The sequence below is a fragment of the Coenobita brevimanus genome, chromosome 98 (genome assembly GCF_032717465.1).
Source record: "Coenobita brevimanus isolate Jiangsu-jjx chromosome 98, ASM3271746v2, whole genome shotgun sequence".
NCBI classification, from domain to species: domain Eukaryota; kingdom Metazoa; phylum Arthropoda; class Malacostraca; order Decapoda; family Coenobitidae; genus Coenobita; species Coenobita brevimanus.
In genome coordinates, this window is record NC_137051.1 from 250,001 (window position 1) to 275,930 (window position 25,930).

Sequence of the window (25,930 nt, forward strand, 5' to 3'; positions counted from 1 at the left end):
AGTGGGTTGCATGATGGGTGAAAGTGAGGTTAAGGTGGGTAAGAGGGGTATGCGAGGGTGCAAGAGGTGCAGACGGAGTGCAGGTGGAACGAAGTAGAGTGCAGGTGGATGTAGATGAGTGTAATGCAGTGTACAGTACATGAGTGCAAGTAGGGTGTACGTGGATGCAAATGGGAGTAAGTACTTTGTACGTGGGTTTAAGGTGGAATTATGATGGGACACGTGGATGCAGGAGTGGGTGTGGGTGGGTATAAGTGTGGGGTGAATGGGCTGAGGTGGTTTGAGTGTGGCTGTGATGTATAGTACCTGAGGTTAGTGGGGTGTGAGAGGGTGTAGGTAGGATGAATAAATAGTGTAGCTGGGATGAAGGCTGGAGCGGCTAGGATGAACGCTGGTGTCAGTGGCAAGTAAATGGGTGTAGGTGGGAACAAGGTCGTAGCTAGTGTGTGTATATGGGTGTGGATAAGAATAAAGTGTAGATATGGGTGTAGGTGGGAAGAATATTTGTTTATATGGTTTTAGGTAGGAAGCGAATGGTGGAGATGGGTGTAGGTGGGAGGAAGGTCGTAGTTGGTGTGTAGATAGGATAAATGCTGGTGCTCATGTCTGCAGGTGGGTGTAGGTGGGAAGAGACTGGTGTAGGCAAAATGTACATGATTATTAGAGATAGGCTGGTGAAAAAGTGGGTATACGTGGCTATGTGGAATGAACACTGGTATATGTGTAGACAGGTATAAATGAGATAATAGTAGAAGAGTGTGAAGCTGGATGCATATAAGTGGTATTAGGACTGGTGTAAAACATGTGGGTGGGTGTAGGTGATATTAGTCCTGGTGTAGGGGGACGAGCTAAGAGCCGTAACCCCCATAATTATCAACAGCTGTGCTGGTAACTCCTGTTTTGGCGAGGAAGGGGGAGACAAATTACAAGTCACCGTGTCTACCACAAATACAACTCACTGTTCTTCTCTCTATATATATATTCTTTTCCTCTAACTTGGCCAAAAACTGAGACCTCTACATCTTGAATGCTGAGGTGTAAACAACAGACTAACACTAGCATATAACGTTAGTCACGAAAAAGTACTGCAGAAAGGATGCAGAGCCACAGCATTCTTTCCACCCACTGGGCTACGTGGAATAAACTATAAAAAGACCAAGCTACCATATAACGGCTAGATTTACGCATAACTACAACCACCACTGCCATTACAACCTCAAGTTGTCATTCGCAAAACTGAAGAACCAAGGACTGACAGCCTGCAATATTTTCTTCCAAAGAAAACTAAAGCCAAAATAAAGGTCCGTTCATTCTGCGATGCCTTAACACATTGCGTTTAAATGACTGGAGGTCATGGGCGGGACTGACAAGCATATTTCCACATGTTATTAATAATAAATAAAAAAAAAATAAATAAAACCATCAGCCATCCTAAATTTACCATTACAACCTACACAGGTAAAACGATATATAAATCCACAATGGCATGCAAAACCAACATCCCTGACATTACAACTAGTCAACTACAACCAAACCAACAGCAGTACACCAGCCCAATCCTAACACCACCACAACCACCATCACCACTACAACCACCATCCATCACCACCAACACCACAACCACCACACCAAGGTCATGTGAGGGTCAACAACAACAAAAACAAGATAATAGGTTGTAGCCCCAGGCGTACACCTCCATATTGGGTGACACCTAACTCACTGCTTCATTCTTCTCTACCTTAATCCATTCAGATTTTTACCTCATCTTCTTCCTTTTACAATTTTCTTCCATTACACATCTTTATTATTTTCTTCCCCTTCCCTCCTTACATAGGACTTCAACTTCCTTTCTTTATCTTTTTTTCTCAGCCCCATACTTTTCCCTTATCAGCTTCTAATTTGGAATTCTTTATCCTCTATTTCCTTCTTTTTCCCTTGCTTATCTTTCGTTAGTTACTTCTCTTTCATTCCTTATCTCACTTAGTTCTTTTTTTTTCTTTCATCTGTCTTCTTACACTTACTTGTTTACCAATGTCCACTCTACCTTGTTCCCTTTCCGTTTTTGTCGTTCCTCCTCTTACACTTATCCCTTTTTCTACTCATATTTACTTATCCTTGTCCAGTTCCTCAATAAAAGTATTTTCTATTTCTTCTCATCACTCTCTATCACTTTCCTTTATAATGAAAAAATAATAATAATAATAATACGCATACAGACAGACAGTCAAGTAGATATGGATAGACAGAAGGATGGTCGGACATAAACGCATTAATAGACAGATCTGGCACTATAGAAACAGTTTAGTACACACACACACACACACACACACACACACACACACACACACACACACACACACACATATATATATATATATATAAAACAGAAGAATAGAATGAGGGCTGAAGGAGAAAGCGAGGTAGACAGGTGAGGTGAGGTAGGTTCCACTCAGTGTCAGATAACACTAGCACTTTATGTTGCTACTGAACCTGTCCCTGTCCAACCCTACCCTACCCTACACCTGTTTACCCTGCTCTGCTCCTGCCTGTCCTGTTCTGCCCCCGTCTACCCTGCCTTGCCCTGTCTCCTTATCCTCCTCTCGTCCTTCTCTCATTCCCTCCAACCCCTTCCCATATTTGCTAATCCCCTCCCCCCCCCTCTCTCTTTCTCCCTACATCACCTCACTTCATCATTTCCCCTAATTTCATCCCAGTGGCCATGCTGAGTAACCTTGAATTTCACCTATTCATTCTACCTTCACTTTATCCCCTTCATCCACCACCCCCACCTCTCTCCCTCTCTCTATAAAAAGAAAAAAAAAAATGCCGACAATCCTCTTCCCGCAAGTTCTGCATTCTATAATTGTCTCATTCCTCCACAACGCCAGGGAGTATCCTTCCTTCTCTTAATGTTTTGTTGTTTTTCATACTGCTAAACAACTGTAATCCAGGTAACATCTTCCATCCACTACAGTCAGCAGAGAAGTGTGAATGATCTCTGACAGTACATGTAAACTCTCCTTCTACACATAAACTCTGCACTACCCTATCCTACTCCCACTTAACAGTCTACCCTAAACTCTCCCGCTGCACATACAACCTACCCAACATTATCCTACTCCACATCACCCTCCACCGCACTCTTGTACTCCATCCAGGATCCATCTCAGTCAGGATCCTTCACGGTAGAAAATGTGTTGGACGATTAAAAAACTGCAAGTGACAAAAAGTTGGTGATTGTGTAACTGAGGGACAAAGTCATACTCCCCGCCCCTTTCTAACCCCTCCGTCCTCCTTCTCTCTCTCTCTGTCTCTCTCTTTCTCACTTCCTGCCCTTCATACTCACCCCTCCCTTCCCTCGTATCCTCCTCCCCGTCTCCCTCCCTTTCCCCTTCACTTTTCCTCCGTCACATTCCTTCTACCTCCATTCCTACTCATTAGCACCTCTCCTATCCTCCTCTACGTCTTTCCCTCTTCTTTCATTCTTTACCTTCCTTTCCTTCTCTTCCTCTACCGGTCTTTTCCTCTTCTCTCTTCCAACTGTCTCTCCCTTTCTCTTTCTTCTCTACCAGACTTTCATTCCTTCCTCCTCTACCCTCTTCACCTTCTTCCTTTCCTTAAAAAGAGTAAAGTCATGGGGGGCGGCGGGCAGGAGTAGGACAGGACCGCAACGAGGCACAGGTGGTGAAACGAAAGACAATGGCAGCAGACATCGGTATGGTGTACATTTGGTTACTTGGTTGTTGCTGACTGGTTCTGGCTTATGGGTATCCACTCCAAAAGTCCCATGGCAATCAGTGTGGCTCGAACTCACCAGTCCATAGTGTGTCCTCCGAATCTAAGTCCACCACAAAAACGACAGAGCCACCAATTCCCCTTCCCTTCCTTATCTCTCAAATTACCCCTTCTTTATGTCTCAAATTAATCCCCCCACGTCTAAATCCCCACCCACGCACCAGCTCAACAATAAATCTATAATCCAGTCTCCAGCACCAACATTAGCCTCATCATTGACTCGACCGAAATGGCTAACTATCGCCAATTTCAAGCATTACTGCCAACTCCTCCCTGTTATTTCCAACTCTAAACCGCTATCGTCGTTTTTCTGCGACCGTCGGCAGCCTTTACTTCGTTTTATACTCAGACTCCATCTCGCTTCGTTTCGGTAATTACGTCGTGAATCTCTCTTACTTTTATTACTAACTCTAAATCGGCACCTTCATTTTCAAAGATTTGTCTGCAACCTGTTCTTCGTACTATTCACAGGCTATATATATCTTTTTGCTTCGTTTAATTATATCTCGTATTTCACTTGTTTCTATTAATTTAGCTTTAATTCTAAACTGTGGACATACTGATATTCACTATCGTCTTTCGCATTCTGAGTGGGCTTCGAAATTTCCTACCATCTCTTCCTAGGCCAAAATTTTCACATTACACCTTAAAATTCCATTTTAACATTTATATCATTTCAGTAAGGATATAGTTTGCATTAAAAAAGATCAAGAAAATATTCAGTGTAATGTGGGAAACAAACCGCTCAGACTACAACCCTGAATCTTACCCATTTCAGTTTCTTACATTTGTTCACTTCCGTACATTACCTGTCTTTCGTCTCATGTATACTCCTACGACAATACTGAAGACAGGCATATATTTTCTTTCAACTTAATCATTCCCAATATTCCTTCCTTCCTCCTCTTCCCTTTCTCCCCTCTCCCTTTTATTTCGTCATCCTCTTCTCTACTATCATCCTCTTCCTCTTAATCATCTTACCCTCTCCCCCTTTCTTCTTTCCATCGCCAGCAACCTCTATTTCTTGCTATTTTTTCCTCCTTTTGGTCTCTCTTCCATTTCTTTTCCTCCTTTTCTTCTGTTTTATTTTTCTTCCTTCTCCTCTTCCTCCCCTCCTCCGTTTGGCAACAGAGGAATGACTAATGAGTGAAACCAGTTATTCTACTTCCCCTCCCCCCCTTTTTCACCCCTCCCTCCCACTCTCTCTGTCCTTCCGATTCAGCTATTCCCTCCATCCTTCTTACTTCCTATTCAACCCCTTCCCCCTCCTCTTCTCTCTCTCTCTCTCTCTCTCTCTCTCCATCGTGAAAAAATATGAAATGCTCACCAACACCAAACCTGTTCTCTCCCCGCTAGCGCTCTCCCTCCTCCTCCTTCTCCTTCTCCTCTTTCTGTTCTTCCTTCTTCCCTCCTGTACACCTCCTCGCCCTCCCATTTTCCTCTTCCTTTTACCTACCTTTCCCCCCTCCTTCAATCCCCTCTAACACACTTCTCCCTCCTCTTCCTTCGCTTACCTTACCCTTCCTTCTCCTCCTCCTCCGCTTACCTACCCTTCCTTCTCCCCCTCCTCCGCTTACCTACCCTTCCTGCTCCTCTTCCTCCACTTACCTACCGTTCCTTCTCCTCCTCCTCCTCCTATTCCTTCCAGCACACTTCCCCTCCTCCTCCTCCACCCTCCCTCCAGCGCACTTCCCCTCCTCCTCCTCCTCCACCCCCACCATCAGCACCACCCCACCAGTACGCAGACCAATAAAACCAAATACAGTTCAAACTCGCTCAGCTCCCAACCCTAACTGGATGAACCTACTCCTAACCCTCAGCCACAAAACAACCTGGATTTACATAACCAATCACGATCTAGTTTAATCAATCCCAACCCAATCAAACCATTACCTATAAAACTAAATCCAATCCAGTCCAGTATCGGCAATCTTTAATTATCCTTATTGCACCATCATCATCATCACCATCATATCATCATCATCACATCGTCGGCCCTCTAACCCACCCTTTGCTGGTGTGAAGATCTGTACAGAGCACAGAGAAATCTTACATACGAGTTTTGGCCACAAGAATAACCTAGTGCATATATAGATACCAAGACTCCCCCTCCCACCCAACTCCTCCTTCAGGCTGTTGAGCTGGTTCTGTGTGTGTGTGTGTGTGTGTGTGTGTGTGTGTGTGTGTGTGTGTGTGTGTGTGTGTGTGTGTGTGTGTGTGAGAGAGAGGGGGGGGGGAAGGACTAAACCACAAGACAGGCAACATCATAACTCCATTAACCGAAGCACCATAGACGTGTAAAGCACCAGTATATAATTTAGGGGAATTAAAACAGAAGGAAAATACAAGAATGAAAATTAAAGAAGAGGTAGAAAAATGAAAGAAAAAAATTAAAAGGATAAAGGGCTGGGAGAAATAAGAATAAATTAACCGGCCCTAACAAATCTAATGAAATATAATCTACCAACATAACCATTCTATCATCCAATTCTTTAACCAATCTATCATCCAATCTTTTTATTGTGTCATCAGGTGTCTGTCTAGGGACCAGGGGCTAGGTTACCGGTACTCCGTCCTCGCTCGCCCTTCAGAGGCTTTATGTGAGCAATACACTAAACTCTAACTGAACCCTAACATAACCTACGTCACCGATCTTTCCCGTTCCCATTCTGCCTTATGTAATATACCTACTGTATCTCTCTATCCAATTAAATCTAATCTTACCAAACCTAATCTTACCCACCTACCTACCTAATGAAACCACCATCATCTAAATTCACTAACGAATCCAATTAATCTATGCTCATGCAACCAATATAGGGTTTGATTTCGCAGTACAAAGGCAGAAGTTTAATGGGATACAAAACGAGCAACAGCGAATAATTTCCATGTGGGTATACTGTAATATCTTCCACGACAAGAACATACCGAGAAAATAATACCTGCGTTTACTGTATGCTGCTATGTAAGGCCTAGGGACGGGAGAAGAAGGGGTAAGAGGGGAGGGAAAAGGAGTGGAGAAGAATGGGGCAAGGCAGGACAGGGTAGGGCAGGGCAAGGAAGGACTGGAACTGGGCAATGCAAAGCAGGGCAGGTGTGCGTGTAAGGAGGAAGGAACAGGTGTCACATTGCGACTGAGGTAAGGATTGAGGTCACTTGGCACAGCAGATATCTTATGTTACTATAATACCGACACACACACACACACACACACATACACACTTCACCACCACCACCACCACCAACTACACCACACAGCACATTCCCTTCACCACTACCTAGCTTAGGCACCGCTCCCTAACTAAACCACTAACCACCGTCGGTAACCATACGCTCAGTACAGTACGCAATCTACAGCAGCCTAGATCACTTTCCCTCTCACACTTCCTACTACAATATAATATACAAATTATACGAGCAGATGTTCACCCTTAGTTATGTTGTGTACCTCTCACCACAGAACACTGCTGTGAACATGCATTATGGGTCCTGCCAGCCGCTTTTATTCAGCAAAGAGAGGTTCTAGGCATTTCTAGCATTAAAAACTACCTCCACTACCCCATTCAGTGCAGTTCTCACTTCTGAACATGTATTCTGACGGCCAACCAGCGACACTGTTCGTCTGGGGCATCGTTTAGGGTAACTAACAAAAGGATTAGACTTTAAAAAATACCTGATAAGGGTGGCAAGCAAAACAGTGACCGTATGTTGCAAAAACGACTCACTCATTGCCTATCCTTCATCATTTTATACTTCCCACAATCGTTTTCATCCATTATTTTTTTTTTAACGTCCATAGATTGCATGGTTATTTAACAGAGTCAAGAGGCAGCAAAAACGTCTTAGCTCCTCACTAAAGCAGACTGGGCCGTCCCCACAGAACACAAGATTGGAGAATACAGGCTAAGGACCACCCCGTGTATAAAGACCACCCACACGATAATTCGCTATCAGGCAATTACCCGCGGATCAACAAAACCCGGAACTAAACAGCCACCACCATGATATTAAACATTATCATTCAATTAACAAGAAAATGCACTTCCATGTATGGCATACAATAGCCCTAAAAAAAAAAAAAAAAAATCCTCCCCCTCATTAAAAATCCTCCTCCTTACCACCATCACCATCATCATCATCATCACTGACCTCATTTTCCTCGTAAGATGGGGTGAGGCAAGATCCAGAGAGCACGAAAAGACTCTATCAGAACCGAATAATAATAACAATAATAATAATAATAATAATAATAATAATAAACTGCAGTGACATTGCTCTGTTGCTATTTCTCTGCAATTTGCAATCACGTCTCGAAGGCAGACTTCACCTTTGTACTTTCGAAGGTTGGAAGGAGGGTGAGGCAACAGACCATCTAGGTTTTTACCTTTCCTCTATTTTCATCCAGTCTGCTCTCTCTCTCTCTCTCTCTCTCTCTCTCTCTCTCTCTCTCTCTGTCTCCTTTGTCCTTTCTCGTCTTTCACGCATTTAAGAAGGAAAACGGAGGGCAGGAGGCAGTTTGTCGCATGTCGTGTGTTCTCAAAATTCCGGCCATTGTCTCTGTTTTTTTGTGGGACTTGTATGGGCTGTGTGTGTGTGTGTGTGTGTGTGTGTGTGTGTGTGTGTGTGTGTGTGTGTGTGTGTGTGTGTGTGTGTGTGTGTGTGTGTGTGTGTGTGTGTGTGTGTGTGTGTGTGTGTGTGTGTGTGTGTGTGTGTGTGAGTGAGAGAGAGAGTGAGAGAGACGAATGCATTTGTGTGCAGGTGTCCATGTAAACGTGCGCGTGCAGTGAAAGTGTATGTGCGTGTCTTGGGTGTGCATCCATAGGCATTTGAGTGCGTCTAGTGTATATCAGAGAGAGAGAGAGAGGGAGAGAGAGAGAGAGACTGTACAAGCCGAGTGTGTGTGGTGGAAGAGAACTGCGCGTGGGTGGGTGGGTGAATTGAGAGGGTGGGCGGGGTGTGGGTGCCTGCTCTCATGTCCATGGATGCTGGATGGGCGGGAGAATGAGACAGGATGTGGGTGAAAGGTGGGTGTGAAGAGATGGGTCGCTGTGGGTGGATGGACGTGGGTAACTTGTGGGTAAGTGGATAGGTGGGATGGGTGTGGGTGGTTAGATGTAGGTAGGTAAGTGAGCTGGATGTTAGCTGGAAGGTATGGGTAGGTAGGTGTGGGTAGCATTTACAAATACTTACGGTTAGTTGTGGGCAAGTGGATAAGTGAACAGGCTGAGGTGGGTGCTGAGAAGGGTGGGTAAGAGCTGTTGGTAGTGAAATGGGTAAGTATGGGTAAGCTGATGTGGCTTTGTGGGTGTGGAGGGTTGGGTGATGGTAGGTTTAGGAAATGGCGTGGCAAGTAAGGGTGACGAGGATGTGGGTAGTGTATAAGGCGGGTGAGTATGATGTGGGTTTGGTAAAGCAAGGCAGAAAATTGTTGGTAGGGCAGGGCAGGGCAGGATGTATATTGTATAACGTGGACAGGATATGGTGTGAATGAAGTAGTGTAGATTTTGAAATGTTTGAGTACAGTCCGGTAAGTTAAGGTGTCAGAACGGCAGGGTAAGAGTGTGTCTGATAACGACAGGGTGGATATAAAATATGAACATCATTGTGGTTCGTGAGGGTGAGGGTGAGGGTGTCGCCTATATAGACTGAATATACGAGCAGTGATAGGGTGAGAGTGCAAAGTTTGAAATAAGTGAAGAGCGACTGAAGGAAGGAATATGAATAAGTCGTGTCAATACGTATGCTAGTGACATGGAACGATTTCAGACAGAGTATGGGGAAAAAAAAAACTAGTATCTGGAAATGAATAAGTGTAAGGGGAAAGAAGAAGTAAGTGCCAAGAATGTTTCCATACCAGAGAAATTAAACCTCTGCATGTAAGGGTGCGGGAGGATAGAGCCGAGTGGGGATAGAACCTAGAATGTGTGGGTAAGGATAAGGGGATGAAGAATAGAAGATGCTAATAAACAGAGGAACGTATGAAAATTATGTAGGTATGGCAGAAGACATGAGGTATGGATAAAACGCAGGATATGAGGGTAAGGATATGGGAAGTGGATGGGAAAGAGCGGTACTCCAAGATTGTTTGTATAAAAGGAATATGCTAATAAACAGAGAAGAGAGGTGAGGACAGCTAGCAATGAGAGCGAGAATATGCAATAAGGTGTGAAGAGAGGGAGGAGAAAACCATGGGAGGTGAAAAGGAAAGGGAGAAGGAAGAAGAGAAGAAGGAAAACTATGAGGACAAAGAAAGAGGAGCGGAGAGAAGAAGGATGAGGAAGGAGCGAAGAGGGGTGAAGAGAGAGAGTGAAATTCAGGTCATAAATGTCGAGAGAGAGAGAGAGAGAGAGAGAGAGAGAGAGACAGACAGAAATTCTGGTCATAAATGCCGAGAAAGAGAGAGAGAGAGAGAGAGAGAGAGGAAGTTTCATGATGAGTGAGATGACTCAGACGCAGACAACTAAATCCACTTGACTCTCTCTCTCTCTCTCTCTCTCTCACACACACACACAAACACACACACACACCAGGTCAGGTAACATGCAGGTGGAGGAAGGTGTGTATGACTCACCTGGCCACCTGATTCAACTAGCCTAGTCTCGTATATTGCGGAATGTCTCGTTAAATCACAGGGTATTCAGCCACATCAGTCCACAGCCATAGCTAGCTTAACCTAACACATATCCATACTTGACTATCTATCTATAGCCAGACGCCATCATCCCGTACGGGGTGGCCACAAACAAATCGCCCCCATGTCGCCCTTTCCCCTGCCATTTCGCTACCCTTCCCCAAACTTACATATACCTCTCTACTTTACTACAACTTAATATAGCAGTATCACAAACTGTAACAACCATAAGTCAGCAAACCAATCAACCCGATTCAACGACCAAATCTAACCACAAGAGTATAACCTAAAAGTTTATATGAAGCGTGTAAAGGATTCTATACACTGTAACAACGGAATATGTAAAATAAATCGCTAAGGAACAGGTGCTATGAGGTCTCCTACTACTTTAAGCTCCGCGCTGTTTTATTCAGTTTAGAATGGATTAAAATAGGGAGGTGTATTTAAAGCAGCGGACATAGCCTACTGCATGACTCAACCCACGGAACAGTGCCCAGCTGCCCTTCGCCTTAGTTGTTCTACCCTCACTCACTAATTTAACACAAACACAACTCTCTCTCTCTCTCTCTCTCTCTCTCTCTCTCTCTCTCACACACACACACACACACACACACACACACACAGTCTGTAAACACAACTTCTCACATAAAAATAGTAGTAAAGGTTTTATGGCGGATAGTGTAGCGTGGTTGTGGTGGTGGTAATGGTAGTGGTGGTAGTGGTTGTGGTGGCCGTAGTGACAGCATCATAGCAACTGTAACACTGAATACCAGTGGCAGCGGTGGTGGTGGTGAAGTGGTAGTGGTGGTGAAGTGGTAGTGGTGGTGAAGTGGTAGTGGTGGTGGTGGTGAAGTGGCGGTGATGGTGGTGGCGATGTGGTGGTAGGGGTGATACGGTAATGGTAGTAGTGGTGGAAGTAGCACTGGCAGGTTAATGGCAGCACGTAGTAGTGGTGGTAATGGTTCTGGTAGGACCCTAAAATGGTTGTGGTAGCCTAGTGGTAGTGCGTTGAGTTGAAAGTAATGAGGGTTGCAAGTCAAAGTAGTGACGACGGTGCTAATGACTGGTGCACGGTGATAATACTTGCTGATAATGGCAGTGCCTGTTACTCTCTAACTTGGCCTAAACCTTCCATCTTATTTAACAACAGATCAACGCTAGAATATGATGCTAGTCACGAAAAACTGCTTTGGAAGAGCCGCAGCATTGTTTTTTTCTGCCATCAAGCTAAGTGATATACACTGAAACAAATCGAAAAATCTGGGCCAAGTCAGGGTGAAAGAAGAGATAACAGTAGAGACGGTGGTGAGAATAACAGCTACTGATTTAACTGACGGTGATAATGGTAGTGACCACTAGTGAAGATAATTAAACGTGATGATGATGGTGATAATGATGGTGAATGATGATAATGGCAGATTTTACGGTGATATTGGTGATGGGCATAGTAAAAGTAAGGGTGAGGGTGTTAACAGTAATGGCAGTGTTGGTAACGACGATGATAGTAACAGGTGGCGATAGTAACGATGGTGGTGGGGGTAACTGCGTTGGTGACGGTGGCAATGGTAGTGGTGGCAGTGAATGGTGCTGGTGATCGTGGTGTGGTATTTGTGGTAGTACTAATCACGACGGGATGTATGTAATGTGGTAACAGTACAGGGCTGTTAGTGGTGGTTGATGATGATGATGGTATTAACACATTCAATACTGTGACAACATTTAGTGAATTCATTAAAGCTATATTAATCCCCTCCCCGTCAAAAAATCAAAAGCTTAAAAATAAATAATAAAACTGACTGTAGCAGGAACGTCATCGTACTGAAGGGATTATTGATGGTGATAATGGTGGTGGTAATGACGAGTGACGGAGACAGTGATGGTGATGATGGTGACGGCAGACATCATAATGAGAGCAACACCCTTCTCCCCTCTTCTCTCCCTCCCACCATCACGCTATACTCTCTCTCTCTCTCTCTCTCTCTCTCTCTCTTGTCTGAAGGGCAAACTAATAACGGGGAAGTGGCTAAGAAATGCAACAAAAAGAATGATCCGTGAGAGAGAGAGAGAGAGAGAGAGAGAGAGAGAGAGAGGCTCGTTCACTATAACATATTTTCATTACATTTTTTCTAACTAACGTATTATTCTTAGAAGGCGCTTGTGGGACTGACAAGGAAGCTCTCTTAACACCACTTCCTTCGCGACTTACTTCTGAATATGGATGGTTAATATCCTTTTGTACGTTATCTATGCAGAGTATTGCAATGTCCAAAGGATATAACTTATATATAATGAAGAACACGACAGTATGGTGTAAATGAAGAGAGGATGATGAGAAAGAAAGGAAGATGGAGGAGGGAGAGAAAAGGATAGGCTACAGGGGTCAGAGAATGAAAGGGAGATGCGATGGGAGAGAGAATGTGAGACAGGGGAGGGGAAACACAGATGAGGAAACAGGGGGAGAGAAAGTGCAGACTGAGGGAGAGAAAGCGGATAGGATGTGAGATGGAGGAGAGAAAGAAGTTGAGTGACGGGGAGGGAGAAAAAGCGAGGAGAAAAAGAAAGGGGGAGAGAAAGGTGGGAGAGAGGGTTAGGGGGAGAAATGGGAGACAGGGGGTGAGAAGGAGAAATGGGGGAGGGGTAAGGAGGGCAAAGGGTACGAAAGACAAGACTAATGAAGGAGGGGGAGGGGATGGCAGAGGGACGGAGGGAGTAATCGGGGAGAGATGGAGGGAAAGAGGGGAAAGGAGAAAGGGTGAGATGGCGAAAAGGGGGAGGAAGGGAGAAGGAGGGAGAAAGAAAAGGTATAATCAGCAAAAGGGGCTGGAGAGACGGGGAAAGTAGGAAGGGAAAGGGGGAAGGGAGAAAGGAAAATATAGGGAAGGAGGAGGGAAAGAAAAGATGAGGAGGGAGGGAAGAAGAAAGTAATGGGCGAGGGAGGAATGAAGGGAAAAGGGGAGAAGAATGGATACGAGAAGGGGAGGGAGGGAAGGATGAGAAATGAAAACACGAAAGAGGGAAGGAGGAAGGGAAGCTAAAGAAAATGGAAAGGAAAACAGAAAAAGAGTAGGAAGATAAGAAACGAAGAAATCAGGCAAGAGGGGGGGGGGGAGGAATGGGTGGACTGGAAATTGTGAAAAGGGGACATAATGATAAGCAAGAGGAAGGGAAAAATAGGATGAAGAGAGAGAGAGAGAGAGGAGGGGGGGAGGCCTATCAACAGAGTCCGGATCGCCTCTTAGGGGACGGCCGATTAGTTTAATTCTGTGTGTGTGTGTGTGTGTGTGTGTGTGTGTGTGTGTGTGTGTGTGTATGTGTGTGTGTATGTGTGTGTGTGTGTGTGTGTGTGTGTGTGTGTGTGTGTGTGTGTGTGTGTGTGTGTGTGTGTGTGTGTGTGTGTGTGTGTGTGTGTGTGTGTGTGTGTGTGTCGTTATCTCTTGTATTGTCATCCGCAAAAGACACTTGGATAAGATTGGAAACAGATTGTAGTGATAAAGACTGGGTGTGAGGGGAAGGTTTTCGAGAGAGAGAGAGAGAGAGAGAGAGAGAGAGAGAATAAACAGATCAGATACAAACAAGGTAATCAGGCCTTGGTATCGGTATGAATAAAAAAAACTAACGCGCACACACACACACACACACACACACACACACACACACACACACACACACACTCTCTCTCTCTCTCTCTCTCTCTCTTATCAACAGCTCCTGAACCCCCATGAAGGGCCGGCGAGATAAAGGAATGAACGCCTCAGATTAAAACTGATAAAATGCCTTTCCCAACACACCTTATTGCTACCTGTTAAATACCTCTCTCTCTCTCTCTCTCTCCACGTAATCTGAGAGAGACAACTACGTGGTATATACATCAACCTAAACTATAACCAACCACCACTACCACAACTGCCACCACCACCATAACCACCACAACTATCACCATCACCACAAAATCAACCGGTAGCAAGGATTAGTCACGTCCCACATCTTACCTAAGCTAATCACTATCACCTTCAGTTCCTACCACCGTCAACATAACCTACCACGGCTACAACCATTCCTAACCTCATCTTACATGACTACAACAATTCCTAACCTCGCCCTCCATAACTTTAACCTCCCCTCCTGAACTGGACAACCACAACTAATATAATCATCATCTAATACAACTATAACAATTTGTAAACCCAACTACACCCACAACCACAACCACACTTGCCACCACCAGCAGCACTACCACAACTGCTACCACTGCCAGCAGCACTACCAACAACTACCAGCAGCACTACCACAACTACCAACAACTACCAGCAGCACTACCACCACTACCACAACTAAACCACTACAACAACTACCAGCATAACAATACGGGCAAGTCTGGCTTGGTCACGTCTCTCCCCTTAATACCTCTGCACTTACTGGCTTTATAGAGAGTCAATCTGCCTCTGTGTGTGTGTGTGTGTGTGTGTGTGTGTGTGTGTGTGTGTGTGTGTGTGTGTGTGTGGGTGGGTGGGTGTGTGTGTTTGATTAGGAGATAAATGTATGTATGAATGAATGTATGTAAGTTGCTTTTAGAGGGTTGTGTGTAATCAGATACCCGGTAGTATATTTTCGTAGACATTATGAAGGTGTGTGTGTGTGTGTGTGTGTGTGTGTGTGTGTGTGTGTGTGTGTGTGTGTGTGTGTGTGTGTGTGTGTGTGTGTGAAATATAGAATGTGTGTGAGTCACAGGACCTATGTTTGAGTACGAGAGAGAGAGAGAGAGAGAGAGAGAGAGAGAGAGTGGGGGGGGGCTACAACAAAGAACACAGCACAATTCTAACCTTCAGCTAATATTTTCTTTACTTTCACATTCTCTTATTCCATTAGTCTCCTTTCTTCTTTTTATCTCCTAATTTTATGAGTCTCAATATTCTTACGCCTCAGCATTCTGTTAACTATTACTTCTATCAATTTTTTAACACTCCTTCGCTTCTTGTCAATATCGTACCTCTCTCTCTCTCTCTCTCTCTCTCTCTCTCGATCCTATCATCATCACCATCATCGTCACTTCTCCTCACCTTCCACCATACCATCTCCCTCACTGCTATAAAGGAATCATTATCACCAACAATTCCTCTCACCATCCATCATAATACCTCTCGATCCTACCATCATCATTATCATTTTCCCCTCAACCTCCATCATACAACCTCCCTCACTATGATCATCACCGTCATTTTCACACTCACTCCTACTCCCAGTATTCCTTTATGGGGTGGTACGATTCTACAACATCTGCCTTCAGGCCCATCCAGATTGCCTAGAGATACAAACAGGCCTAAATGAGGACAAATTCTGACAGTGATAAATACATGGACTAAGACAAACATACACACACATGTACCACACAGATATACCAGTACACAGCGTCACACACAGCCTACATGGACTATTTAAGCCATAGCCGACGTAATGTATGTAATATATATAAGTATGTATCTTCGCAAAACTAAAAGGAAACCATAATCACATCTGGACATTATGAGCTGCAGAAGAGAAACTGAAGAGAAAACAAACTGATAGCTGGTTACTGAAGATCAGATGTAATCAGACCGATTAAAATTGCCCATAAAATCACTACAATAATCCATAACACCACCAATTACCGGGACTTAAAATGTTCAACATAACATATATTACACAAAAAAATATTTTCAAAGCAATTCTTATTCTAAATCTTTATTTCTCTATCCTACCATCATAAATTACAGTGCTGAATAATTGCCTATGACATTAATTCCTTGTTCCAACACTACTCCACAACTCTCCGTATTCTAAAATGTAGAAACTGGACATGGTAAGGCTTTCATTCGGATGTTTAATGGAGTTTTACAACTACTTATAGTCTCTTCACTTCTAAAATCTATTCCAAGCAGTTAATTAAACAAGTCAACCAAACTTCATCTTAACAAAGTCCTTCCTTTACCTACACTAACGCAAACAAAGCCTATTTAAACTCTGCCTAACCCGATATAGTCCTAACTAACCCTTCCCTAACCTAACCTAACCTAACCCAACCCAACCCTACCTAGACCTAACTTAATCTAACTTCATCCTACTCCGACCTGACCTAATCTTACCTAACCTAACCCAACCTAAATTTATCCTATGTTTACCCTATCCAGACCTACCTCAAGCCCTGTTCTCCAGAAAGATTAAATTTAAAGGAGACCATGAAAAAGACACACACGACACGACACACCCAGACCCGTCCAAGGCAACAAGGAAGAACGAGACAACTCACTTCATAATTCCAGCCCTTTTAAACCAAGTGAACGAAAACTTACGTCCCCCAGAACGCTGAAGCCCCTACAACTACCAGAGTTACCACTTAGCTTCGTTGCGGTTTTCATAAAGTTTCGTGGTGCTGTTGTGTCGAGACATCCTCCCCTTCCCCTCTCCCCTTTAGTTTCTTCCCACCCCTTCCCCTCTCCTATTTCTACCACTCCCTGCTCTCTCCTCTTCCCTCCTTCCCCGCCCCCTTACCATTCCCTTCTTCCCTTCTCCCTTTCCCACCCTTCCTTCCCCTCTCCGTCCCACACTCTCCCAGTCTTCCCCTTCCATCTATCCCCCCTTCCTCACTTTCCTTTCCCCTCTCCCAGTGTCCAATGCCCTCGTCCTTAAAAGGTCACTTTATTTGCACAAACAAATAACGGGATATAAATAGCCTTGGGGGAGATCTTTCAACATACGGTATATTTCTTTGCTTCTGCTTGTACCGCGCGTCTAGACTCTTGTTTCTGGGGCAGCACCCACTTTTAACCTCATCATCAAGTTAATTCTCGCTACCGCTACACGATTTTTTTCTTCACCTCGGGACAAGGACGTTCCAGTTCACCCTTGCACTATTAGAGTAATTTGCCCTGCTTAAGGAATCCACTTAACTGGGTAAACCTCTTGACTAAGAAAAGTCTCCCTTATCCTTAATAAAATCGTCCAAAAGAGTTTGCAGGCCCTTCACTACAGGAAACCTCTTACAAGCCGAATAAACTAATCCGGCGATGGCAACAGCCAAAAAATATAAGTGGCATCATGGAATGAAGGATGTTTATCATAGTATGGTTTATCAACCTGGGACTGCAGTAAAGCATTCCTACTTCTATCCATTAGTTTACTTTTTTTCGCATTTTCCTTGCTATCTATGGACGATTTTATGTAGCTCTCCTTCCTAGACGATTATATTCAGCTCAGTATAATTTTTCGAACTGGATGTCTAAGTATAATTTTTCGAACTGGATGTCTAACCCCTTCAAAACGATGACGTCCCTTTTTACGTATTAGCCATGTCATCGGCAGACAATTTTATTCAGCCCTGAGGAGTTATCTAGCAGGATGTTTTTTTAATTACTGTTCTTCAGTACGATAACGACTTTCTTCATTTTCTTACCAACCTCCAGACGATTTTACTCAGCTCAGGAGACTACGAACTTGAAGTGTTAGACAGATATTATTAATCCAATCACGTACTCGGACTGAAAGGATTTAATTCCACTTCTGGATACCTTGGGAGGATTTAATTCAGCCAAGGACACACCTCTCATAGTGGCGGAGTTAATAAGGAATATGTTACTTGGTGAGTGAGGGAGAGAGAGAGAGAGAGAGAGAGAGAGAGAGAGAGAGAAACATTTCAACACTTCATCTTCGTGAGGCATCCAAGGATACTTGCTGAGTATCTCCTTCCTTCACCTCCATCTCTCTCTCTCATTTTATTTCCTTCACTCCTTCCCCTCATTTTATTTTATTATCTACACTCCCCTCCCCCTCCTGTTCTGTTCCACCTCTCAATTTCTTCATTTCCTTTTCTTTTCCTACTATGCTTCTTCCCGTAACTCTTCCCTCCTGGCCTCTTCTCCTTCCCCTTTCTCCATCTTCTCCTCATTCCATTTCTTTCTTATACTCCCTCTCCATTCCCCCCCCCCCCTTTCCACTTCCTTCTTCCTCCCTCATTCTCTCTCTCCCCTTCCATGTCTCCCTCCATTTCCCTCCTCCTCCTTTTCAGATTTCTCCACACCTCATTCTTCTTTCCCTCCTTTCTTTCCTCTCATCCAGTTCTCCTCGACCCCATTATCATACAGCATCTCTCTCTCTCTCTCTCTCTCTCTCTCTCCTCCACCTCTCCCCTCTGTGTATGGTCTTTCACCTTCCCTCAAAACCACAGGGAGAGAATTACATGTGTCTTCTCCCCATTTTCTCCCTCCTCCCCTCCAGTCATTACTGCTACCTTCCTCCCTCCTCTCACCTCATCTCCACTGCTAGCCTACCCAGCTCTCTCTCTCTCTCTCTCTCTCTCTCAGCAATTCATTTCCATCTATTTTCTCTTCCTCAGTTCTCTCTCTCTCTCTCTCAGCAATTCATTTCCCTCTATTTTCTCTTCCTCAGCTCTTTCCCCTCTTCCTCCACTCTCCTACCGAATTTAATGCACAGGCAAATGTAAAACAAACTTTGAGGTAACTATAAAAACAAAGTATTAAATATCGACTTACCTGTGCGCACCCTTTGGAAATAAGGTGCGGTACACTTGTAATTAGCATCATGTAAAAAGTTACAAAAGGAGAAAAAAATAGTACCACTGGGGGACTGTACTTACCTTGGCCTTTAATACATGCATAAGGCATACATCAATACATACACAATACACAACCAAGTGTGGGATCAAGATTATAAACACGGGTATTCCAAGCAATATAACTAATTAATAGGTAAGCTAAATATCTTACACATGAAATCTGAACAAAAATACAATAAAATTCTGAGGGCAATTCAACTGCAAAATATAAACAAGACATCTGCAAACCCCTGTAATCCCATGACATCATCATTTATTCTTGCTACATTCTGACCACTTTATTCAGCTCAGGAGACACGTTTCGAATTGGTGAGGTTGTATACAGCCTTCAAAGATCTTTTCAGTTCGAGAGGTCTTTCCTACACTGAATAAAATCGTCTGGGTATTTGATGGCCTTCTTGCTATGTCCCGACGATTTTAACTAGTTTGAGGGGAGACCTCACAGTGAAGAGGTAAATCAATCTATGCACCATATCTATAGCCAGATGTCTTATCCCCGTAAGTGGTAGCCACAAACAAATCGCCTCCATGTCGCCCTGTTCCATGCATTTCGCTGCCCTCCCAACAACTTGCACCCCCTCTCTCATATTCCTCTCTACTCATTCCTCCATTTCATCCTCGGTCTCCTCCTCATTCTCCCCCTTGCACACCACATACTCTCCTAGTTAGTCTCTAACTCCTTCAGTTAGGAAAGCCTCCCCTAATCTCAATAAAATCGTCTGAGAATAGCAAGAATAAATATAATGTCATTCAGGTGAAGGGGAAATTCATGCATCAGTCATCTTACCTTCAGTCTGTTGATCTCCATCTTTAGCGCCGCAATCTCCTGTTTCTTGGACTCGTTATTCTTCACCAGATCCGAGACAGTTTTCTCCAACATGCTCTTCTCCTGGTCAGTGGTGGGTGGTGGGGCGGGTGTGGGCGTGGCTGTGAGTATGGACGTGGGCGGCGGTTGCGGGTGGGCGTGCGACATGTCAGGGAGCGGCATGGCAGTTGACCTGGCAGATGAAGTGGGCTCAACAGCATTTTCCTTCCCCTTGCCCTCCATCTTCCTGGCCCCCGCCTTGGGTTGGCTGGGTTTCTTCTCCTCTTTGACGGTGGGTAACTCTGGGATCTGTGGCGCACTGTTTTTCTTCCCTGACAGCCCCTTCTGCTGTTCCTTCGTCAGCAGGTCCCTTCCCCCCTTGACACTGTCCCCTGAAGGATTCGAACTGACGCCCTTGGGCCCTTGCTGACTGCTGGAGGACGGCCCGTGGTCCTTGGACATCCTACGGAACAGGGATTTGAACCTAAGAGACATCTTGAAGGGCTGAAGCTCACACTAAGATGAGAAACTGATGCAATATTCTCATATATTGTAAAACTAAATCTTTACAAATTTTCAGGTTCACAAATCTGTGGTGTCAGTAAAGAAAACCTGTTGTTCACTGCAATGATAAAACTGCTTGTCTTTCAAAAATTTCCTTTGCATAACTTTGCGGTGGTGAGGAATTTTACTGTTCACCGTAATTATAAGGGTAATTAAATCTTTCCATGCTTTTCATAAATGTCGTGTCAGTGGGTCAACCAGGTGTCAAACTAAGAGGGTAAGTGTCAGGCGGGTGTCAGTCTTTGCTCACTGGCTGTCATCACGCATTCCAGTCACTCCGTAATCCGGCTGGGCAAGGGATGAGAAAGGTAGCCAGGAAGGGAAGCAGGTGAGGTGAGGGGTGGGGGAGAAACGTAGCCTCACCAGCCAGCATTTACACACACGCATAGACACACAGCAATCCTCCCCACACACGCTCGCCTCTACCAATACCCGTCGTGGGAAAAGTTATCATATCACGGTATCTCCCACGCCACTTCAGATAAAACACCATAACCAATTGCAAAAACGATCGAAACAGCCTGGATTCCCATATGCCTCTCCAATCTCGAAGCCCTTTTAAATGTCGACAATCCTAGTATTTAACGTAAGGGCAGTTCGATCACACCATCTGTTGAACTTCTATCCACTATGTCCGCAACTAGCCCACCGCCACGGCTAGGGCTGTGAGGAGAGAGAGCTGCACACATCTCCCCTCAACTGTGTCCAACTCCACACTCCCTGTCCAAAACAATTTCGCTACCAGCCTCCTTCCTTAGTTGCCACTTCACAAACCATTAACCAATTACGCTCAACAACTCTTAACATTACAATAAAAGCACATGACCTCAATGCCACACACTCTTAAACACCCTACAGCTTCCAAACTACATTTACCTAGCGAAATAATACTGAAGAATCTCCGATAAATATTGATAAAATACCAGCATCTGACACACCGACGGGAGTGTTGCCCTCTAGTAGGGCGACAGGTGGTTGGTGGCTCACACGCACACGCGCACACACATACGTAAACAGACATGCACAGGTGACTGGAAATACATGCACAAAACCCACCAGAGAAAAACACCAGTTCAACATACACGTAATAAGCATATCACGGATACATCACTTCCAGATACACACACACACAGACAAAATTTCACACATACACACACGTACGTAAGCACAAAAGCACATTACACGCGTACGCACACAACACACGCACATAGGGAAATTGGTTTCACAAAAGGGTGTCACAAGGCTTTACTGAATTGTGGATTAATTTATTATTCATGAGCCGGTGAGAGGTAAGCTGTAAGTTAGTACCAGAAGTACTGTATTTGTTGTTGTGGAGGTGGTGGTATCCCTTGCCGTTACAGGTGTAGTAACTGCGAACTTTACAGGGTATGGAGGGAGAAGCAACAGGGACAAAAACAAGGGGGATGAGTAAGGTCATATGGAATGAGAGAGAGAGAGAGAGAGAGAGACTATAATACCAAGGTTTGCCAAGACGATTAGTGCAAGAATGTGTGTTGGTGTTAGCGTGGTTGTTAAGGTATGTGTGGGGTGTGCCTGTCTGGAACAAGGTGTGTGTGTGTGTGTGTGTAAATCTGTGCCGTTTCATATGTAGAGCAGTCCATAGAAATGGTGCTGGAAATAAGAGTGTGAATGAAAAACCTGGTTCTAAAATTAATGGCTGGTATTCATATTCCAGCAGTTGTGACAGTATGTCCATTCAAATCATTCTCAGATGGTTGGCATAAGTATAATTTTTGAAAGTGATTCACCAGCAACAAGTATGCAACAAGTACAGTCATATGGCAACAACCGGGATATATGGCTAAAGTGCTGCCGGGAAGCCATAGACGCGCAGACGCCTACATATTTGCCAAAGCACGGCCAGCCATGAAAGTGTAAATGACATCTGCTAAAGAGACAGTTGCATGTTAAACCAACAAGCACACCACGTGAATTAAAAGAAGACAATCCTGCATTGCTGAGTGATGTGTTGGTTAGAACTGTGCAGCATTATGTGTTGCATGATCTTGACTTACCTTCAAGACTGGCCATTAAAAAAAAAAAAAAAAAAAAAATATTAACTACTTGTCACAAAGACAAAAGGCTTAATTTTGCAAAGGAAATTAAACACTGACCTTTGTAGAAAATTCACAAGATACTGTGGTCAGATGAAAGTGTATTTACAGTAATAAGAAGTAGGTTAGCAAAAGTGAGATGAACAGGAAATTCTGACCTGTACAACCCTTGGTACACTGTGGAGACTGTACAGTAACCTGATTCAGTTATAGTTTGGGGATGTTTTCATCTTATGGAGTGGGTAACATGGCATTTACTGAAAAAGGCGTCACCATTAACTGTGAGCAGTATTCAGACATCTTGGATGACAATCTTGATGATTCTTATGACAAATGTAGAGCAGAAACTTTCATACAAAATGGAGCTCCTTGTCATATGGGAAAGGGAGAGAAAAAGTGGTCTAATATGTGTGCTTTAGACTATTTTGACTGGCCTGCTAACAGTCCTGACTTTAATCCACCTGAAAATCTTTGTTCTGGCATGAAAAAGGTGCTGCAAGAAGAGGACACTTGTTCGGTGCCGAAATTAAAAACTGAGTTACTAAAATTATGGAATTAACTACCAGAAAACTTATCACAATAGCTAGCAGATTCATTCCCAAAGCAACTACACAAGGTTATGAAGAAGAAAGGGAATACAATAAAGTAGTAAGATTCCGGTATGTTACGCAGGCTTTTTATTTTCCAAACATTACAACTATATTGTAACATGTTTAGTAAATCTGTCCTTAAGGTTATCAGAAAGTCCAACCCACCACAACAATTTGCAGCTGCTGTACAGTATGTGTTGGCATTTGGTGAAATGGAGGGAGACTATAGTGCTGTCCATTCATTTGCTTCCTTAACTTCCATGCCTTACACTCTCAAGTGCTCATTTATGATATCCACCCATCTTCTCTTGGTTTACCATGCCTCCTCCCACCTCAAAGGCAACAGACAACATTAAAAGTGGTAATGCAATCAATAATTCTGAGATGGCTGCCTAAATGTTTAGAGAGTCAAGCGGCTTGAGGGTCGTATACAAATTTCATCCATTCATTCATCATCTAACCCAGTGTTGTTTCATGGGGAGCACAGGAGGCAAGTTGGTCCCGACATTTAAGATTGAGAGTTACCAGCCTCACTCATCCCTGAGTGGCACTGCGTGAGCAACAAACCCCAACCACACCCTGGATATAAACCTGCATAGGCTCAATCTGATTGGAAAGCCTTAACTGTCCAATAAACTACAGGTGCCATGATTTGGTTATATGGTTACCACCCAACACAGTAAATGGTTCCCTGATGTACTGGAAACCATTTGGCTTGTCACTCAGTGCAGAGTCACCCGCAGATGGCTGTTTTCCATGTTGCATGGTTTCCTGCAGCATTCTAATTAAGTTCCTTAACCCTGGGGTCTTTCCTTAGGACTCTAACCAGCCCTAACATGATCTATTCTCAAGATCTATCACTTGCATGCTTAGGACTATGGGACTATACAGTGCTTCATCCTGTTACTCTCACACAAGTTATCCTGTTTACAACATTTCAGCCTAATCATATGCTTCACCTCATTAACACTCTCAGTGTCTGTGCATCCTCTTAAATCTACACGTTTTAAGCTCCTCTGAGTGGCAATACAAATTTATCTACGACAACCATTCTCCTTTCAGAATGCTCAAATATAAGGACATCGTCCTGTTTACTGCCATTTCACTGCAACAGAGGGATGTTTTATTATTCTTTGCCACACTGCAGACCTCATAAGGGGCACAATGAAGGTCTGCATGGGTCATGCTACAAGACTCATATGAGGTACAAAATGCACTGGTTATAAAACACTGTTGCAGAGGAGATTAAACTACCTTACAAAATATCACCCAGGCAGTGGATAAATGTGTTATGCTGAGTGGGCCTATTTTAAATGAGGGGCATGTGTCATCTGTGATTCCACCCAACCAAAATCTAGGCTGATAATTAATGAAGCCTAAGTGATGTTCTTATCTAAGCCTAGCTAGATGAACTCACTCAACACTATTCATGGATCTCTGCTTACAGGTGGATGGCAGGAGGAGGAGATTGCAGTATAATTAGTTTTCTGATCAAGAACAGTGATTATCAGTGCAGTAAGGTTGGAGTGGTGGTGTACAAATGAATGAGGTGTTGATACGGTATATGATGAGATTACTAAATGTAACAACAGTGGGGAGTGTGGAATGAAATATTGGAGGGAGATATATTAGAAGGTCAAGAGAACTGACACTGAAGTGGAACTGTTGCAAGCCGTCGTGTGCTTTCTGCAATGACGGAGTGAGTAAAAAATTCTGTTATATGGAAGAGAAAATAGTAGAGAACGAATGGAAACCATCTGAACTTCTGGGATGTGACAGATAAGGTGGTTTGGGGAGGCAGGTGATGTGTGTATCAAATATCTGCAGTTAGGGAGAAAGTGGGAAGAGCATGTCAGAAGAAGAGTGAAGTACTGTATTTACGGCATTTACAGACCTGGAAAAAGTATATGACAAGGTAAATGGGAGTGATTATGGAAGGTTTTACATAAGCACGATGTGGTATACTCCCTCTTCTGTCTGTCTTTCCTTCATTCTTTCCTCTTCCTTCTGCCTGTGGGTGACTCTACACTGAGTGACAAGCCAAATGGTTTCCTGTACACCAGGAAACCATTTACTACACTGGGTGATAACCATATAACCAAATATTGGTGCCTGGTGGGTTAGTGGGTAATTATTGCGCTCCAATTGGATTGAGCCATTGAAGGTTTATATCCAAGGGGTGGTTGGGGTTTACTGCTCATGTAATGCCACCCAGGGATGAGTGAGGCTGGTCACTCTCATCTTAAATGTCAGGACCAACTGCCTAGCCCCATGCTCCTATGCTCCTCATGGGGCAATGTAGGATTGGATGATGGATGGAAAACTCATGAGACTATGGAAAGTTTTAGATAAATGCAATGTGAATGACAAACTGATGAATGCTGTTTTTATCGTGACAGTGAAACATGTGTAACAGTTGATGGGTGTCCCAGTGGGCGGTTCAATATCCGTGACGGAGTGAGACAAGGGTGTGTGTTGTCCCATAGGTTGTTCAGTTATGGACAGGGATTTGGAAAAGCTTGAAAACAGTTGTGGAAAGGGAAGTGGGACTAGTGATCAATAATGAGGGGTGAAGTAGTTCAAATCTGAAAAATTCAGATAATGCTGGGCTGCTTTTCCTAGAAAGAACAAGCTCTTTAAAGTCTGGTTCAGAGTTTTGTTAGTGTGTTTGGGCAGCATGATCTGAAAAAAAATGTAGATAAGCATTGCAAGCTAAGACGGAAGGTGACACACTTATATGCCTATAGGAAGTGGAGGGCAGAGTGACAAGGAAGAAGAGTGGCTGATGCTATGAACATGTTTATAAACAACAGGGTACTGAATAAGGAGACAGCACAAAGATTGTGTGAAGGTGTTAATAGCCAC

General features: G+C 43.9%; 1 protein-coding gene across 1 annotated transcript in view; it reads right to left on the reverse strand.

Annotated features, from left to right (window-relative positions):
• The window catches only part of spdi (sperm antigen with calponin homology and coiled-coil domains split discs), an 89,989-nt gene extending 69,476 nt beyond the window's left edge, over window positions 1–20,513 (reverse strand). The window contains exon 1 of the mRNA XM_080283696.1: window positions 19,819–20,513. Within this exon, the coding sequence (XP_080139822.1) occupies window positions 19,819–20,331 (513 nt within the window). The 5' untranslated portion in view covers window positions 20,332–20,513. The remainder of the gene's footprint in view (window positions 1–19,818) is intronic.
• Between the last annotated feature and the right edge of the window lie 5,417 nt (window positions 20,514–25,930).